The sequence below is a fragment of the Myotis davidii genome, unplaced genomic scaffold, assembly GCF_000327345.1.
Source record: "Myotis davidii unplaced genomic scaffold, ASM32734v1 scaffold821, whole genome shotgun sequence".
Classification (NCBI taxonomy): domain Eukaryota; kingdom Metazoa; phylum Chordata; class Mammalia; order Chiroptera; family Vespertilionidae; genus Myotis; species Myotis davidii.
In genome coordinates, this window is record NW_006295269.1 from 612,624 (window position 1) to 631,013 (window position 18,390).

At 46.7% G+C, this 18,390-nt stretch overlaps 1 protein-coding gene across 6 annotated transcripts in view; it reads left to right on the forward strand.

Annotated features, from left to right (window-relative positions):
- The window catches only part of FOXP1 (forkhead box P1), a 232,732-nt gene extending 215,741 nt beyond the window's left edge, over nt 1–16,991 (forward strand). For 3 of the 6 annotated variants that reach the window (XM_006769933.2, XM_006769932.2, XM_015567941.1), the window contains 4 exons: nt 1,710–1,831; nt 3,480–3,549; nt 7,235–7,401; nt 12,578–16,991. In XM_006769933.2, coding sequence (XP_006769996.1) covers nt 1,710–1,831; nt 3,480–3,549; nt 7,235–7,401; nt 12,578–12,722 — 504 coding nt within the window. In that variant the 3' untranslated portion in view covers nt 12,723–16,991. Of the gene's footprint in view, nt 1–1,709; nt 1,832–2,200; nt 2,371–3,479; nt 3,550–7,234; nt 7,402–12,577 lie in introns of all 6 variants that reach the window. The other 3 variants (XM_015567944.1, XM_015567943.1, XM_015567942.1) reach the window with 3 other exon arrangements.
- The last annotated feature ends 1,399 nt before the right edge of the window (nt 16,992–18,390 follow it).

Below are 18,390 nucleotides of genomic sequence, written 5' to 3' on the forward strand. Positions count from 1 at the left end.
GCTCTGTCTGGTTTGTTTTTTAAGGAAATGTGGATTCATTTATTTATTTCGACTTCCTCAGTGTTGTTCTAGGTGATAACAGTAGATGCTTAGCATCCTTGAAAAATATGTTTATTTAGAGACCAGACTACAATGTATATGCAAAAAAAGTTGTCTTACCAAGTACAGTTATAACATGTCAAAGATTTTTCAGAGGTTTTTGTTTCGTTATGTGTTTTTGGTTTTTGTTTTTTTTTGGTTTTTTTTTTGATGCAAGACTCTCAGACCTCTCCCTGAACCAGGGTTCCTTTTGCAATCAGCTGGGTGCGTGCACCTGCCCCCATTACACTGACATTCTCCAAGGCTTCTCGAGAATTTGTCCTGTGGACGCTCCTTGTGAGCAAGTTCATCAGGCTGTGTAATAAAACTAGCCTCATTATCCTCTAAACATTCCATATCAGAAAAGAAAAAATCCATCATTATCTCATTTGACTCCTCAGAGTCACCCGTGGTGATTATTAAGATTTATCATTTGTAGGGCACTTTAGAGAGGGACGTTGCAGGTAGTAGAAGCGGAGGGGCACAGTGTTTGAGCCGCAGCCGTGGTATTGGAGTTAAGGGCTGTGCGCAATGTACATGAGGCCTGATGCATGCATCAGCTTCTCACGCCCATGTGTCACCTACATATTTTCTATAAGAAGAAGGTTTTGAGTAAATGACATGGTCTCTTCGTAATGTCCTCATGTCTAACTCTGTGTCTAGATCAGTAAGTGCAACAGGAGGACTAGAGAAATGAGGCCACATTTCGCTGCACCAAAAGGCTGTGGGTTTCCCTGACGTTCAAGGGAGAGATGCTGAGAGCTCTCCGCCCCTTGCTGGGACCCTCCTCTCGGATAGAGTTCTATAGTTGCCAAGGCTCTCCACTGAGGGCGGGCAGCAGTGACTGGTTTTAGCCATAAGAGAGAAGCGTGTCTGTAGAAACGTCCATGTTGGAATATCGTCATTTCCCATTGAGAATGATTCTACTCATATTCCTTTGGCATCTTCCTCAGTTAAGGTGCTTGCCCATAGTAAGGGCCAACTTCTGTGTAGATTCCGGAAGGTAAGGCATACCTTGATGATGGATGCTGATCCTTCGGGGGTTCTTTCACCCCTGACCCCGCTCCTGTCAGCCCCAGGAGGGACACTCTCAATGGTGAAATCCAATTTAGACTTCTTCCTAATTAATCGGAGAAACCCATAGATGATTTTAAAGACAAAACTTGAACGAACAACAAGAACAAAATGTATTGAATAATAATAATTGCGTCTTCACCTTTCCTGGTTTAAAAAATAGAAACAAGCTGCCCTTTCATGGGAGGTCAGTGAGTTTAAAGGGACAGTTGTATGCTGCTCATACTTCCTTATTTTGAAGTCACATGAACAGTATTTTCAGATTTTTACTGTGAAATCTACTTTGGGCTTATATGCATATTAATTTTTTTTCCTTCTGGATCACTGTGATCTGAGACTAGACTAAAATGCCACAGTACAATTAACTGATGGTTTTGGTTTTTGATCTTTGCTTTTGGAAACGGCACTCTGGACCACAGAAGGTTGTCCACGGGGGTGGTAACTACAGCTCTTGGGGATGGTTTTACAAATGGGGACTGTTAGGCTGAATTTACTGCTGTTTTTGGAGTCTTTTCTCATAGAAAATGTAAATGTTCTCTCTTTTATACTTGCTGCAGAATGCAGTGCGTCATAATCTTAGTCTCCACAAGTGTTTTGTGCGAGTAGAGAACGTTAAAGGGGCGGTATGGACAGTGGATGAAGTAGAGTTCCAAAAACGAAGGCCACAAAAGATCAGTGGGTACGTCCACCACGTTTAAACTTCTCAGCCCAGCTTGGATTGTGCTAACAAGTGTAACGTAGAGGCTTTGGCTGCTAGACGGTGTTAGACCCAAGAACTGGTTTCACGTTGTCTCAGTTAAGGGAAGCAAAAAAGCATTCCATCCCTCCTGTCGTGTACCCACCAGTCCCCGCCCTGCTTGCCAGTCTTTGTTGCATCACATGCTAGTAGCTTTTAGGTGGCAATGCATATTAACCCTCACAAACCATTTGCTTATGCTTATTGCATTTTATTTTCTTTTTCCTGTTCCCTGTATTGGATGTCTGTTCTGCCCCCAACCCGTCTCCTTTTGTTGCCCCTTCATCTCCTTTGCTGCTGCTCCTCCCCCAGGGTGCCATTCGCACCAACCTCTCACTGCATAAGTGCTTTATCAGAGTAGAGGATGAGTGTGGGTCCTTTTGGACAGTTGATGATGAAGAGTTTAAACGTGGCCGCCATATTCAACGAGGCCGTCCTCGCAAATACTGCCCCGATGAAAACTTTGACGAGCTTGTCGCACAGTAAGAGCCTTTAACTTGCTTTTGTTTTTTGTTTTCTGCTGTTGCTTTGGCTTTGCATGGTGGACTCATCCCATGTAGTTTCGCATCTCACCGGGTGGCAGTGCCACCGCCTGCTCCAGGAGCTGAACCGTGTGACCTGCACGTTCCCTCGGTTCTCCTTGGAACACCAGTGCCTTGAGCAATGCTTTTTTGATGTCTTTAATGCAAATACTGGTCACCTTTTGATTCGGCAGCTAACAGGGGCCCTGTCACTAAATACTTCTGTGTGACTCGTAATCCCCCCAAGTAAGAAGAAAGCTTTATTTAGAGTTAAACTTGTACTTGGGTAAATTTCTTCTTGTTTTTGCTTACTCAGAATAATAATATAATGTAGGGAGTGTTTGATTAAAGTGCTCCAAGCTTAGGGAAGAAATGGATGTCAGTGCGTATCCTTCCTCTACTGGCCCGATAAGTGGAGGTACTTCTGACCGGAGCCACTCCTTCCCCCAGTATCTCCTCTGTGATGATTTAATATTTTTACTCTACCAGGTTAGAGATTTCCTTAGGAAATCTTGTTTCTTGTCTTCAGTTACTGGACCAGCACTAAACAGCCTCCTGCCTCCCAGACTTGGCTGTGTAAGAGCACCCTCAGCCTGCGGGCAGCGGCCCTCCCCCAATACAGCCTTCCCGTCTCCTCCAGGAACCGGCCTCAGAGGCTGCCAGGGAGCCGCGGGCCCTTCCCCGTGTCCTCCGCAGCTCAGGTCCTGGAGAGAGACGCAGCAGGAGTCGAGTCCGGCCCATAGCCGAGGCCCAGGACTCTGCTCTCTGTCAGAGTGGCCGCTTTACAAACTGACGGAGGCCAGTATTTTGTGGCACAAAAATTCATCAGTGGAGGGAGTGCCCATTACTTAAGCTGCAGTTTTACGCCCAGTTTCCTTGAAAAGCAAAAGCTGTTTTCCCAGAGGAGTTCACAGACAAACCCTGTACAGCCAGGAGATATGGAGCAAGGCCCCTCTGGTTTGATAGCGGGGATGTTTCTGATTTGGAAGGATGCCAGAAAGCTTGAACAAAACGTAGCTAGGAACTCGGGGGTGATTGCATTTAACTTGAGTTTTCTTTCTCTTGTGCAGTAACCCTTCCCTCATTAAAAACATGCAGAGCAGCCACGCCTACTGCACGCCTCTCAGCGCGGCTTTGCAGGTAAGATCGATGGTCGTCCGGAGCGTGCGCGCGGGCAGTGCCTCCCCGCTCATCTCACAATATATTAGCCTCCCTCTAATTAGATATTAAATTTTAATTCCGTTAAACTTTTTTCTTAAGTGCACAAAGCATCGTCCTCCCTGGAGGCAAACACATCGGCTGCTTCAGCGTTAGCAGGATGCTTAGCATTTTGAATATTGTGGCAAAAAAATTAAAAGTTCACTTATTAATATTTATCAGCGGTATCATAATTTCCATCCTCTTATTTCAGAATTTCACTTGAGGCAAAAATACCACAAGTGTAATTACTGCAGCACAGCTATTAATGTGCTGGCGATAGGCCGCCGTCACGTGCCTCCTATTGTTCCGGCTCCACAGAGAAAGCAGGGCTTTTCATTTCTCCTTTTCAAGTCTGTTTCGGCATCTTTCCTCTGCTATGGGCGGGGCCGCGGGGGTCCGGTGTGGGTCGCTGGGTGATAGGAAGTTGTGGCGTGTAAGTGACGGGGGTGCTGCAGAAACCCCACGTCCGGCAGATTGCCGGGCCGCCGCGGCACAGGGTGCCTTTCCTCTGGCAGATGCGGCCCTGAGCGCGCTGTGCTGGGGTGAGGCCGGCTGAGCAGGAGGGAGATCACCAGCAAACAGGAGTTCCCAGGGCAGCGCTCACACCTTGCACACCTCTGCGTCCGTGCTCCTCAGTTCCCAGGCAGTGGTCATTTTGTAAGCCGAGGAGGACTGCAGGGCCCCTCAGGCACATGCCTGGGAGGGACCCAAGCCCCTCAGCAGTTCCCAGGTCGGCTGTCCCTATGGCCAGGGGTCCTGATGGAACTTGACCCACCTAGGTGGTTCTGGAACACAGATCCAGGCAGCCTTGATAGCTTCTACATGACATATCCTATAGCTGGAGCTGCAGACCACAGAAGACCTTTTCAGCATGCGTTCTGGATGGGCCTATATCATCCTAAAATGGGCTCTTTGCTGTTAGTGTCTTGTGCCCCTCCAAGGCCTTCGCACATAAACAGATATTCATGCTTCATGTGAAGGCGGCACAAATTCAGAAGCAAAAGTTTTTAAAAAGTTCCTTACGGGATGATAATGACCCTCTGGTTGAGACACTTGGCACTATGGGAAAGGGCTGGTTACAGAGGAGACGATGTTGGGAACCTGGCTTCATGGCTCGTTAACCTGTGTTTATTGAGCACCTGCTCCGCATCCCACAGTGACTCCCCAGGTCACCTGGCAGAGGCTCAGGCTCCCAGAATGGATGACACGCCTTTTACACAGTTTCCGTGCGGAGGCAAATTCACTGAACTTAGCTTTTCAGTAATTATATTTATTTATTCTTAGCCTGAACCAAATCCACCAGGAGGAACTACTCTCTGCATTTCTTTTAATTACTTGTAGTTTACACAGTAACTTTAGAAAAGCAAATGAAAGCACGCGTAGATGCCGCCACTGTAAATACCACTCATTAGCGCTTATTTTCCCTGGAGTCTTGTGAACTGTGCATTTAAAGACTGCTCTGCTCTATCTGGAAAAGTATTAAGATTACAAGCACATTTTACATTCATGAGGCGGAAAGGGGGGAAAAAGCAGCGAACCTCCGTCCTCTGGGCTCCCTAACTGTGACTGATTCAGTCAGCATGCTCTGTGGCTCCAGAGCCCCCCACGCCTCTCTCCAAACACTTGTTTTCCGCACCCTCTGCCCCTCCTGTTCTCTCCAAGGCCCCAGTGCTGCTGCCATTCCCAGGACCCTGACCCCACGAGGAAGTGAGTGGGTCATCGGTGCCCTCTCCTCGCTCTGTGCGGACCATGGTCATCAGGAAACTCTGCTGTGCAAATTCAATACAGACCCACAGCAGGCCTGCCTTCCCATTATCACCCGTGTCCGTTTCCAAGACAAGTGGAAATCGTAGCGGAGCAGCATCTGACAAAGATCACTGTGTGACATGCGTGCTGTACGGTATATAAAATAGGACAGCAGGATCCACTACAGAAATATAACATTGGACTTGGGACAGATTGCATTATGCTTTGAAAAAGGGAAGTAACTAAGGGTAACCGTAAAGCTCCATATTTATAGACGCCTTTCCCCGAGGATCCCAGGGCGCTCACACCCCAGGAGCGATGGCTCTTCGGGCTTCCTCAGGATGCCTGAAGCACCGTCGTGTTGTGGGCAGAGGTGCCACTTTGGTATAAACCACATACTATGCACTGGACCATTCATGTAATTAAGTCCATCGTACAAATGGTCATCCAGCTGTTGGTGAGGTGACATCAGCTACCAGAGGAACCACTTGTTTAGGCATAAGCAGTTTTCTAACCTTGTTGAGGGGGGGTGGGGGGAGGGGGGGTTGCTTTGATCATTCACTCAACAAAGAATGTCCCAGCAGCCCTGCTGTGCAGCAGGCACCAGGTCCCTGTGCAGCCAGCAGGTCGTTCTGTAAGGGGACAAGCTGGTTCTCTTCACTTACTACATCTTCCTTGTTTGAGCGTCAGTGTAAGTGCTTGCCTTCTGGATGCCTTTCGCCACTGTGACTGTCGGGCCTCTGCCCCCGTGTTGTGATCCAGTCCTAGTCGGAATGGCCGCAGCTAGGACATGTTGAGAGCCAAGGAGAAAGGACCCCAAGTTGATTGCCCTGTCAACTGGGTGACCTACTCATCCCCAAGAGCGCATTCTCATAAACATTTCTATTTTATTTCTCAGCTTTTGACTCGAGAAGCTGCTAAAATACAAGCTAGAGATGGCCCCACTTTGACCATGTTGCAACTGTCTAATGAAATGACCCAGTGAGAGCCGATCTGGGGGTATTTCCAGGGAAAAGAGACTCAGATGATAGTCCCAGCAGAGCTTTCAAGTGAACAGTGTTCCACAATAAGTTCAGGATTGTTTTTTCATTTCCATACTTTTTTGCTGACACTCATTTGGACTGACTGTCACCTTCAATATAGATCTACTTAAGTTCCCAAAAGAAATACAATTTAGAGCTTCCTTTTTGCAGAGATTTATCTGTCTGTCTGTCTATCTATCTATCTATCTATTTATTTTGTCCTAACATTCTAGGCGATTAGTTGGTCTGAGAGTGAAAGATTTGTGGGTGTTACCTTCAACCAGTTTCTCAAACTACACTAAACAAATTAAAAAAAAAAACCATTAAAACAGAAATGATGGGGGAAGATAAAAATTGATTCCAATTCTATAATCTCTTCCTCCTCTATAGGATCTACGAAGTAATGTTTATGGAAGTTCTCATAAGTTTGAGCTGTGCAGCCAGAATAATGTGATCAAATCTCTAATATCCAATACTGGAGTCATCAAAGTGGATAAAGAAATGAAAATTCCATTACATTTCCCTGTGATCTGGAAATATTCAGTTGCTCTTGAAAAAAGGCATCAGACACAAACCTCATATTAGATGGCCTTGTCTGGACCATGTGACTCTGCTCAGCAGGGCTGATGGAGTCTCCCCTCCCTGTGGGCGTCTGATCCCCCAGGGAGCGCTTTGAAACTAAGCTTGGGACGTGTGTCACAAATCTTACTTTTAAAGCAAAATGCTTGTCACTAGAAACGTAAATTTGCCAACCACACTACAAGGAGCTTAAGCTGAAGATGCTTGCCTGCACCCTTCATGAGTAGGTCCCCTCTCTGTGCATCCTGCATCCTAACTGTTCTCTCGGTTGATGACAGGCGTCCATGGCTGAGAATAGCATACCTCTGTACACTGCCGCCTCCATGGGGAACCCCACTCTGGGCGGCCTGGCCAGCGCCGTGCGGGAAGAGCTGAACGGGGCGGTGGAGCACGCCAACAGCACCGAGAGCGACAGCAGCCCCGGCAGGTCCCCCGTGCCAGCCGTGTGAGTATCGTCCCTGAGACGTCTGCCAGACTCCCGTCCCCCTGTCCTGTGTGCACACAAGCCTTTCTGTGGCCACTTTTTACACCTTTTCTATAATTTTTTATTTCCCAGAACCCAGTGCTTCTGGAAACATTTAGCTTGCTTAGCAGCATTTTCTAACTTTCCCATGGAAAGGGCCGGCTTCGTGCAGCACTACAGGTGTGCACAGCAATTGAGTGGGTGTCAGGTTGCTTTCCTGCCCTCTGCCTGGCATCCCGGGCCATTATTTCCACCCTCTGCCTCCCACCCTACTTTGTCCCCTGAAGTCAATGTGCACACTGTGCAGCAGTTTGGTGTGTTCAGGTCTCGGGGACGCTGCACCTGCCAGGGAGAAAGGGATGCTGTCTGCCTGCTGGTGGGATGAACTTCACTGTGAACACAGTGCCGGAGCGCTATTCCCAGGCAGCAATGATGGCACAAATGAAAGGCAGCATGATTGATAGGTTGCGGTTAAAATCAGAAGGAAAATTAATAGGAGCGTTCTAGCAGCAGACGGCAGTATAATGAGCACACACGTGACTGAGTGAAGTGAGGGCAGTGGCTGGCCGTGCTGAATGTGAATGGCCCAGGAGCAGGCAGACCCGGCCAAGGCTTCGGCCCGGTGGGGGGCCAGGGGAGGGAACAGGTGGACCTGACAATTTCTCGGGGAAAAGGTCAAAAAGAAGAGAAACCACACTCCCCCAAATGACTGGGTGGGGTGGGGGTCATAGAATGAGGCTGCCTTTAGCAAGTGGCTGCAAACCGACGCCCACCTCACAGAATAAACTAGCTCAGGGTGTGCCCACTGTCAGCCCCCAGAAGAAGCTGCTTGACTACACAGACTTTCTGAATTACTGATTAACATCTTCTTTGAAGATTGTCTGAGCAGTAGGAATGGAATATATGATCTGTAGCAATTAGCAACAGAATGAATTGGCAGCTAATGACAGAAAAAATGCTGTCTGCCAGGGTAGGTATTGGGTTAGTGGGGGGATCTGCAATTTGATTATTTAGCATTTGGTTTAAGCCCAAAGTGATCTGAAAAGGATTTTTAATGCTGGAAATGACTTTTAGTTTATAGGAATAGTCCTTAGCCTTTTCTCACCAGTATTCCGAGCGATGTTCCCATAGATCATGCTTTCTAACGCAGTCTGGGGTTTCTATTGTATCACACGTTTTCATCTTTAAATCGTTGTCATGACAGGAGTATTTATTCGGATATTAAGGAAGTTCAGAGCAAATGTAAATTGCTATACTTCAAGAAATACTCATTAGAGCAAAAATATCTGATTATTGAATGAAAGGATACTATGTCTCATAATCCTATGGATTCCAAGGTTTAGTTGATGTATATTTCTATTATTTAGTTTGAAGGATCACTTAAAAAGGAAAAAATAAAGAAATTTCGATAAAAACCTCTGGCAACATTTTAGAGTAATGTGACTTTTGCTGTACAAGATAAAGTCATTATAAAGTTAATTTGTTTAACAACTTAGAATTAACCCAGTATTACCAGAAACCATGTTTTACAGCAGTCAGCATAATTTTTAACAAAATAAAGGTTTCAAATTTTTTTTTTTTTTAAAAAAGAAACCCTACATAAAGACATTAAAATGCATATGATTTTTTGCTCAAATCTCACAGGTTCACACTGTTTGCTAAATATAATCATATGTCAATAGCATATTCCCTGTGCCTGCTATCAGTGTCATAGACTGTTACTCTTTTTGACCCCATATTTCCATTAAGCCGGTTCTGTAATGGCATAGTTTCCATTCTTTCCAATGTGCATTACCCTGCTATGATGCAAATTGTTTCTTAACTGTTGCAGTCTATTGGAATAAATCAAGCTGTAAACTTTACAGCAAGGCTTAAAGGACCTTGTTAGTGCCGTAGCCCAGCTAACGTCTGGTGTTGAAACAGAACTGGGCATTCTTACTGTTTCTGTGATACTCAAATACCATTACATTTTGTTTCTCTTTTGAAACCCTAGAAAGTAGACGCATAATTATGGCTTTGGGGCATTATACTTTTATCCTGATAGGAGCTAAAGGAGTTACAAAGCAAAATACTGCAAGCTCTGCACACACCCTGGGATCACAATGCCGTTAAACACCAGCCAGCTTCAGTTAAAAGCGCTGTTCCCAGTGTGGCTAAACAAAGGAATTACTCGGACGTGAGAGCGGAAATGTGTGGTTTTAGTCCTTCGCTGGTAGCCCTTTGGGAAGTAGGAGTTGGAGAGAAAGTGGGGCGGGTCTGCAAGAGAAGAGGCGAGGCCTGCAGCTCCCGTTCTGGAGACATGTGGGTGAGTGAAACCTGTGTCTCACCCGAAGCGCATCTGGCACGGAAGGCCCCGCTCGTCCGTGGTCTGAGCTCCGCGGGCCTGTGCTGCTGCGCTTGCTCTCGGCATCTGCGGCCGGAAGCTGGTGTCACGCTGGTGTGTGGTCTGGTTGTCACACAGCAAGTCTCATCAGTTCACGTTGGTGGGGACCGGCCTGCACGGGGCACTGGGATTGAGCCCGTAGGCGTGCATGATAGGGTCTTTACCTGTGTCTTTGGGATGCTAATACGCTCACTGAGATTTGGCTGCACATTTAGGGGAGGGGGAATACTCCCTAACGTGAACTGTGTCGGCAGGCTGATGATTTTTATTTATTTCATTTTGCCCAGCAAAATATTTGTCAGTCTAAAACTATAAAGCAAGAACTTCCTGATGACTGTTGGATTTCTTCTAGGTCCTCCCACCCCCTCCAGTCCATAGTCTTGTATCATCTCAACATCATCAAATTCAGATTTGTAAACCTAAAAAGTTTTAATAAATATGACAAAAAAAATTTTAAAGTAATATTGGTGCTGATGAGGTTGAGTCTAAATTGATACAGTCCCTTTGGAAGTGATTATCACAAGAAATCGTAAGAACCGTAATGGTGTTGGCCTTTGCCCTAACAGTGTCCTTCTTAGAAAATTATCCTAAAGAGGTCAGTCACCAGAGGGAGAAGGATTCACGGATAGAAGTCGCCACTGTATTCTACAGAGAGCAGGAGGGGACAGTCAGAGTAGTGAGGCTCCAGGTCCCGTGTGAACGGCATCTCGCAGGGCCATGAAGAGTGTCACTGTAGAGCCAACAACACACACGATGGTCTTCCCGCTGTATTCACAGGATACAGAAATATGACCCCAAATGGAGAGGATAGGCAAAAACCAAACACCTCCCCTAATTAGGAGTACGGGTGCCTTTTTTTTTTTAAAGGAATAATAATCAGTACACCTACCTAATCCTTCCCAGAAGAGTGCAAGGGATCCTGCCAGGGCCGGTGGTCCAGGCATGTCCGCATGGGGTGCAGTGGGCAGGAAGGGTCCATGCTCAGGACTGCTTCCAGCCTGAAATTCCTACTAAGTTTTGAACCACAGTTGGACTTTACAGAGGGCTCTGCCAGCTATGTAGCCAGTCCAGGTCTCACTGTAGAAGCACAGACAAATAGGACCATCAGACAACTGAAAGTAGATGGGACCACAACTAGTGAAGCGTGTTATTGCACAGCTTAGCTACAGTTTATTTTGCAAGTAGTTTTTAAGAATACGGCACGATCTAGGAACACGCTTCATCCCGCCCCCGCCCCCTCCACTCTCGGTTCGGAATCTGGGTTTTCTGAAGGTTCGCAGGGTCAGGGGCAGCACACAGCACTCCTGTTTGTTGTCAGTGGCTCAGGTGGCCTTCGGGTTTGGGCACAGCATCAATTACCCAGGAAGCCAGCCCTCCGTCCACAGGAACACCTCTTATCACGAATAATAACTGATAATATCAGTTACAACATCCTCCCTTCTGCAGCTGTCCCAGGAAGGGCCTTAAGCTCAGCAGAATGGTTCTTTTACATATCAAAGCCCTGTAACACAAAGTAATTTGTATTTGCAAAGGCCTGGCTGTAAATATGATTTACGAACATTTCTCAGTTTTTATCAGAGTGATGCCCTGCCACCCCTGTGGGCCCCTCCAGCTGAGTCGCTCAGTCCCTAATGAGGCGGCGGTGGCCTCCTCCAGGCCCTCGCGCTGCCCCCGTGGCCGCCTGTGGGGTCCTGTTTACAGCTGACAGCCTTACTATTCTGATCGGGGCTCTGCTTTCTTATCATCTTGTTGTGTTGAGGGAGCATTTTCCTCTTCGTTTGTGTTCCCTGGCAGGGCTTTTCTTGCCTTATTGACAGTTTGTAAAAATATGCATTAATTTGGAGTTTCAAGCATGTATCATGGTGTCTCTTTGCTGTGTTTGCTTGAAGTTGATTAATGATAGGACTTCACTTGGGTCGTTCTCGGGAGAGTTCTCTCGCGGGGTCCGCATGCTAACGAGCAAGCAGCACAGCCTCCGCTCGTGGCCGCCAGCCACCGCTGCCCCACAGATTCCTAGTTCGCGTGGTGACGTGATTTGTAGTCATCACCCAGGACGCCACAAGGGCGCCCGTTTCCTGTGCTCAGTGCGGTCCTCCGACCAGCAGCATCACCAGGGAGCATATGCACATGCAGTCTCAGACCCCCCAGACCCGCTGAGTCACAGCTCCTTTCTCATAAACCCTCAGGGAATGGGGTGCCCATGCCTGAGGCCCCTGGGAGGATGGCTGCTCAGCCCAGAGACCGCCACACTCCAGCTGCCAGGGCGGGAGCACCCTCTGTGGCCAGGATGCCTGCTCTGGGCTGCCCCGTCCAGTGGCCTTGCCTACACCTGGCCTTGAGCATTTGAAATGTGGCCAGTGCAGTGGAGACACTGAATTTTTTTTTCATTGCTATTTTTTTTTGATATATTTTATTGATTTTTCACAGAGAGGTAGGGAGAGGGATAGAGAGCCAGAAACATCGATGAGAGAGAAACATGGATCAGCTGCTTCCTGCACACTCTCTACTGGGGATGTGCCTGCAACCAAGGTACATGCCCTTGACCGGAATCCAACCTGGGACCCTTGAGTCCGCAGGCCGACGCTCTATTCACTGAGCCAAACCGATTAGGGCAAGACACTGAATTTTAAGTTGCATTAATTTTCATTTAAATAGCCAGTGTGGCTAGCGCCGCTGTGTTGGACAGTGTGGTCCTAGATGCGCTTTTGTGTTGCGCAAAACGGCTAAATTGCACTGGGCGGGCAGTTCTCTCAGTGACCCTGTCCTTGCTTCCAGGCATCCTGTGCACGTCAAGGAGGAGCCCCTGGACCCGGAGGAAGCCGAAGGGCCTCTGTCCTTAGTGACCACAGCCAACCACAGTCCAGATTTTGACCAGGACAGAGATTATGAAGACGAAGCAGTAAATGAGGACATGGAATGAACGTCTGGGTAGGCCGACCCCAAAAATGAAGATTGGAAAAAAACAAAACATGTCAAAAATGAGCAGTGACATTGTTCTCCATTTGCTGTACAGTCTGGAGGAGTCACACTGCATTTTGACAAAACTCTGAAAGGTGTAACTCAGTGCCATCCAGAACCCCATTTGGGAATATTTTTGATTTTTCTACTTTTTGTTGAAAAAAGGAATTTGTACTCTGTGCATTGGATGGACTTGTTTGGTACTTGGGATTTTCCTCTCTTAACAGTCAACACCTGTTGTAAATTTGCTAAACTGATTCGCTTTTAGCAGCAGACTTTGAACTGCAGTCCTGCCGACGTTGGACCCTGAGGACACCCAGCTGAGCATGTGCCCCTGCGCTGCAGCCACGCCTCTCCCGGAGCGACGGTCCAGTCCGCGGGCGGCCTGCTTGCACAGCACTGCATGTTGATTATCACTGCCTTTACTCCAGCGCGGGGTTTTGTTGGTTTGGGTTTTTTTGCTTCCAGTTGGGATGGGGAAGGCCTTTGTGTGCTTATTGGGGGGAGGGGGTTAAAAATAATGATCCCAGACTTTTTAATGTATTGCTTTTTCTTCTTATTGCTTCTCCTCTACCTTTTTAAGTTCTGACCTCAGGCCTCCGCTGGGCCCACGGCCTCCTGGAGGCTTCAAGTTCTCTGTACCTTGTGATGAATGTTACAGGTGTTTTTATTATACAAAGCTGAATGTCATTTCTTGTTGGTAGTTTTCTGTCACTCATTCCATTTTTCTTCAGACATCACCATGTTTTCTCTGAAGTCAGAAAACATTCCGTTTTGGTCTTTTTCAAAAAGGTCCCAAATGCTGCACGCTACATGTGCAGGTCCTTGCGCGGCGGGGGCCTGCGAAGAGAATGGATGACAGAAAAGCGTGGGCTCGGGAGCAGTGCAGGGTCCGCCACAAACATGCAGGAGCGGGAAGGGCTGGCTCAGACCCGCCGCGTTGATTTTGCAGCTGCCTTCGTCCTCGGGGAACGCCACAGCGCCTCAGCAGCGCCAGGAAACAGAGCACCCCGCACATCCCATCTGGAGACTGACGTCTGGCTGTTGGAGGCTCACCTGTGTGGAGCCCGGGGCCCAGCCATGTAAACCCGTGCGGGTCGCTTTGTCTGCAAAGTGGCCAGAAAGCTGCTTCCCGAGCAGCTCTGCTGAAGGTGGTGGTGGTGGTGGACTTAAACATCAGTTCAGCCCCGCTTGGTGGCATCAATCTGTGTGAATGCAGATTAGATTTCAGATGGAACTTGTGGGAGTTAACGGAGACCGAGTTCAGCAGACGCTAAAGTGTTCATTTCACATGTGCAGATTTGCTGCTGCAGCTCAGTGTGTGTGCCACGTGATCACACCAACCCAGTGTCAGAACTAACCGTAGGAGACACGGAGCAAGGGGCGCCTCCGGCCGGGCCTCTGGGGAGGGGCGCGCGGGATGGGAGGGTCACGCCGGTGCGCGGCCTGGAACGCTACGCGCCTCGGCCTCGGTTGCTCCTGGAGGACCATAGCTCTTGTTTTTAGTTTGAGAGCCCTTTGGAGCTTAATTTATATTCTTTGTACCTTTTTTTCTAAAATTACCAAAGATATTACACAAAGGTAAATTATGTTCTCTGTTTTATGCTTTATCTGATGAAGCCAAATATCCTCTTATTGTTGATCAAAGGAGGCGAAAGAATTTAGAGGCGATGGGTGAGCTGTAGGCTGTTGCTAAGCTGAGGAAGGGCTGCTCCTTCATAAATTTAGAAGGCCAAGCAGATGATGGAACCAAAGTTGTTACTTTTTTTAGTTGGTTTTTTTCTCTGCTGTATCTCTACAAAGACCAAAATTCATTCTTGTAAAGAGAGATTATGGGGCTACTGAGATAAAAATAGGACACAGTATTAGAGCAGTAAACAAAGTGGGGGAGTCCCGTCTCAAAAACACACGCCGGCGCCCTGAGAGCCAGCGTGTCCGGCGATGGGACAGTCATCACAAACTCGGGGATAGACGAGCTCCGCGGTGGAGCTGCACCGTCCGGCGTTAGCCCGAGAACACACTTTCTGAAGGAGATTGGATGCCACGCTGGTTTAAGGACTGTGCTGTGATCACTGTGGTAATCTTGGTTTCTCTTGGCATATATCCTCTTTCCTTATTTTGTTTAAAGATTTTTTTTTTATTTTTTTCTGATTAGGCTTTCGCCAGCATTTTTCATTTTTTAAAAAAGTAACACTCCTGTCCACTCTAAGCTTGGTACAAAAACTCCTGTGGCGGTTGACTTGGAAGCGTCTTGGCTTTCTGTACCGGCGCAGCCTGTGGCCACGCGAGACCGTCAGCCTTCCTGGCCACGCAGCTCGGGGTGCGGGCAGCAGCCAGCGGGGCCGGGGAGGGCGCCCTGTGCTTCTCAACGGAGTGGTTGCTGGTTAGTTTGGTATTCAAAAGAGGATACAAATCTGGTAGATTAGTTCATTCTCAGCATGTGTAGCTAGACATGAGTAAAGATAACAGCATGAGAAACTGTTAGTACGCATACCTCAGTTCAAACCTTAGGGAATGATTAAAATTTTTAAAAAAAGTCACTCAGTTGCACTTAGTCGTATGTCTTGCATGCTTAGTCTAAAGACTGTAGCAAAAGGTAAAAAGGAAAAATTAGACTTTACATGTCGTTGCAGGTATCATAGCCTTGCAGGAGAACCAACTGAAAAAAATTCTCAGGCTTTACAGCAAGCAAACTTCGCTCTGGTTTTTACACTTCTGGTTCTGTACCCCGGGGCTGTCCCGGTCGCTTCCCCGGGGGTGGTTTATTATGTTGTACATATATCCCAACGTGTCTGTGTGAATCTTCGTCTTTTTGGGGAGGGAGGAGGGCGGTTCTTTTTTTAGATATTGTTCCTAAAAAGGAATAAATGCATACACCTGTTTGTCAAAACACTTTTGCTTTTTGTGCAACTGCTTTATATTCATGATACTTAAAAAATAGCTTTGGGGAAAAAAAACTACTGTATGTAATGGAATTGCAGAATATGCTGCACATGTATTTTATGTAGTTATCCTTGCTTTAAGAATATTGGATGACATTTCCTGACACGTGGGAGAGAGAAATTCCCTAACCTTTTTTTCTTTTGCTTTTAAATTGTAACATAGTTAACAGACTTTTTCCCCCCCTCTTCTCATTGATTGGAGCATTTTGTACAGGTTTTGTGTGTGTGTGTGTGTGCGCGCGTGGGCATGTGTGTTAATCTGTTTTTTTGATACATTCCTAACCATTGTGTCTATCCTACACTGCCTTCCTGGTGATCTTAAACAAGTTCATACATTTGAAAAGAGAAAAAAAATGTTTTAAACAATGTTTTCTCCTGCTGCAGTAAATATTTTGCATGATGAAATTGCAGGGTCACACTTTCAAAGTTTATCAGTGAAGTGGTGATTAATGGCGAGGAGTGTCAAAGCTATTGAACGTTTTGTATTAAAAAAAAAAAACTTTACAAGGTGCCAAAATGTAAACACAATTTGTTACATATTTTTTTTCCAAGGAAAAGCATACTTTCGGGACATAGTCCCTCGTATCAGGCAAATGCACTGTCAGGCATGCCGACCCATCCCTCTGGCCCCTAGACCCTGTGCTGCCAGCCGAGTTCCGCTGCGGGACCGAGGGCCGCCAGCGGCCCCACGGACAGGACAGCTCTGACATCGCCACATCCCATCACGCCGTAACCAACACCCGGGATTCTTAACCCTCAAAATGATGTAAATCACTAGCTTTTTTATCGTGAAAAAAAAAAAAGTTAAATATTTCCTCTCCTTTCCACATTCCAGCTGAGCTCCATTTCCAAGGGTGCAGAGAACATGCGTTGTAAGGGTTTGAAGAGTTGCTACCTTTTGGTTAATGGTACACCCTGTTGACACTTTGGATGTGTTTGCGAGTTGGTTTTGCTTTTTTATCCTGAGAATGAGACTTGTAATCTAAAGGCATCCGTGGGCCCAATGCAGTTCACACGGTCTCCCACCCAGACGCCGGGCGAAGGCGGCACAGCGGGACCGTGCTCACCCCGCTTCGAGGGTGGGCGCTGCCAGTAACAGGAATCTTTCTGTTTTGTTTTGTTTTGATAAGATATAAAAGAAACTCATTTCTTGACATCAACTGTAATTCCATCATTCCGTGTCTGTGGATGCAGACAATAAAAAAAATGTGTAGTCAGTACTGATTACTGACATGATAGCATTCTCAAATGCAATAAAATGCTGGTTGTTCACACTGGTGGTAAAAGTCGCCACAGCCTAAGTTTCTTTCCCCTTCTCACCGGCTGGTCCTGTCTGTTGGGCATGTGCCCTGGGTTTCGTCAGCTGCTTCCAACATGGAATTAAAATCATTGGGAATGGAGAGCTTTCAGCATCACGGAGGCCTGAAGCTCTCGTCCTCGGGGCTTCAGGTACAGCCTCCGCTTAGAGAACTGGGAAAACAGGAACGAGGCGGCTACCTTTTCTCTCCAGGAAGCGCACCCTTATTTTTCTTCATCAAATTTTATAGAGAAAAACAAAATGTTTAATAACTAGCATTAAGAGCAAACTGAAATTTCAGAGGAAAGCAATATCATGAATAATTCATTAGAATTTCACATCTGCAAGATTAGTCATCCAAATAAAATGCTAATGTCAAAAACATGCACCGTCTATAATATTCTCATCAAGAAATCTTTTTGCATATAATGATAAATGCTTAGAACAAATGATTTTATAAAAATATTATATGAAAAATGTTAGATTAGTGCACTCAGTGAAGGAAACAGTAGAACACCAGTAACTAAATATTCCAGAAAAAACATCTTGATCTTGAGATTTTTAAAAAACTGCATATCTTTAATAAAATTTCCTTTTAATGTTATATTGTATACACTAAGGATTAATGAATTCGGGCATCATCTTTCAGTAAAAATTAAATTGGTCTATGGCAGCAATTTTCAACCTTTTCTGTCTCACGGCACACATAACCTAATCGCCAAAATTCTGTGTTAAACCAAAACAATGTGTTTTTTTGCTGATCCAGCCAAAAAAGTATAATTTTGATTCACACTAGATGGCTAGATGGTTCTTGTCATTTCTTCAAACATGTTTTATTGATTTATTTAGAGAGAAAGGGAGGGAGAGAAAAACATGCAAACATCGATGAGAGAGAAAAATCAACCGGCTGCCTCCTGCACTCCCCCACTGAGGATCAAGCCCACAACCCGGGCATGTGCGCGACCAGGAATCGAACCAGTGACCTTTTGGAACACGGGACAACGCTCAACCAACTGAGCCACACTGACCTGGCTGGCTGTTGTCATTTTTTATTTGACCATCTAAGGGAAAAGAAGTCAGTTCCCGGTATTTTTAAACAGGTGTTACGTGCTTTAAAAATTCTTACAGCACATGGGTTGAATTCGCAAGTTTATTGAAAGCAGCACGTGGCCAAAGTGTGGTAATAAAAACCGTTACCTGCGTGGTTCCGAGCACATCACACAAGCGAAGGGACTTGGAGATGGACCTTGCCGCCTTCACTTGGCAAGACGCGGTCATGCTGAGGAGAGGTGAACGCTCTCCTGGCGGCGTTTCAGGGAAACCATTGTTCTCATGTCCGCGTTGCTGAGCAGCTGCAGGGGGTCCCCTCCTCTTGGGCAGGCGGGCCAGGC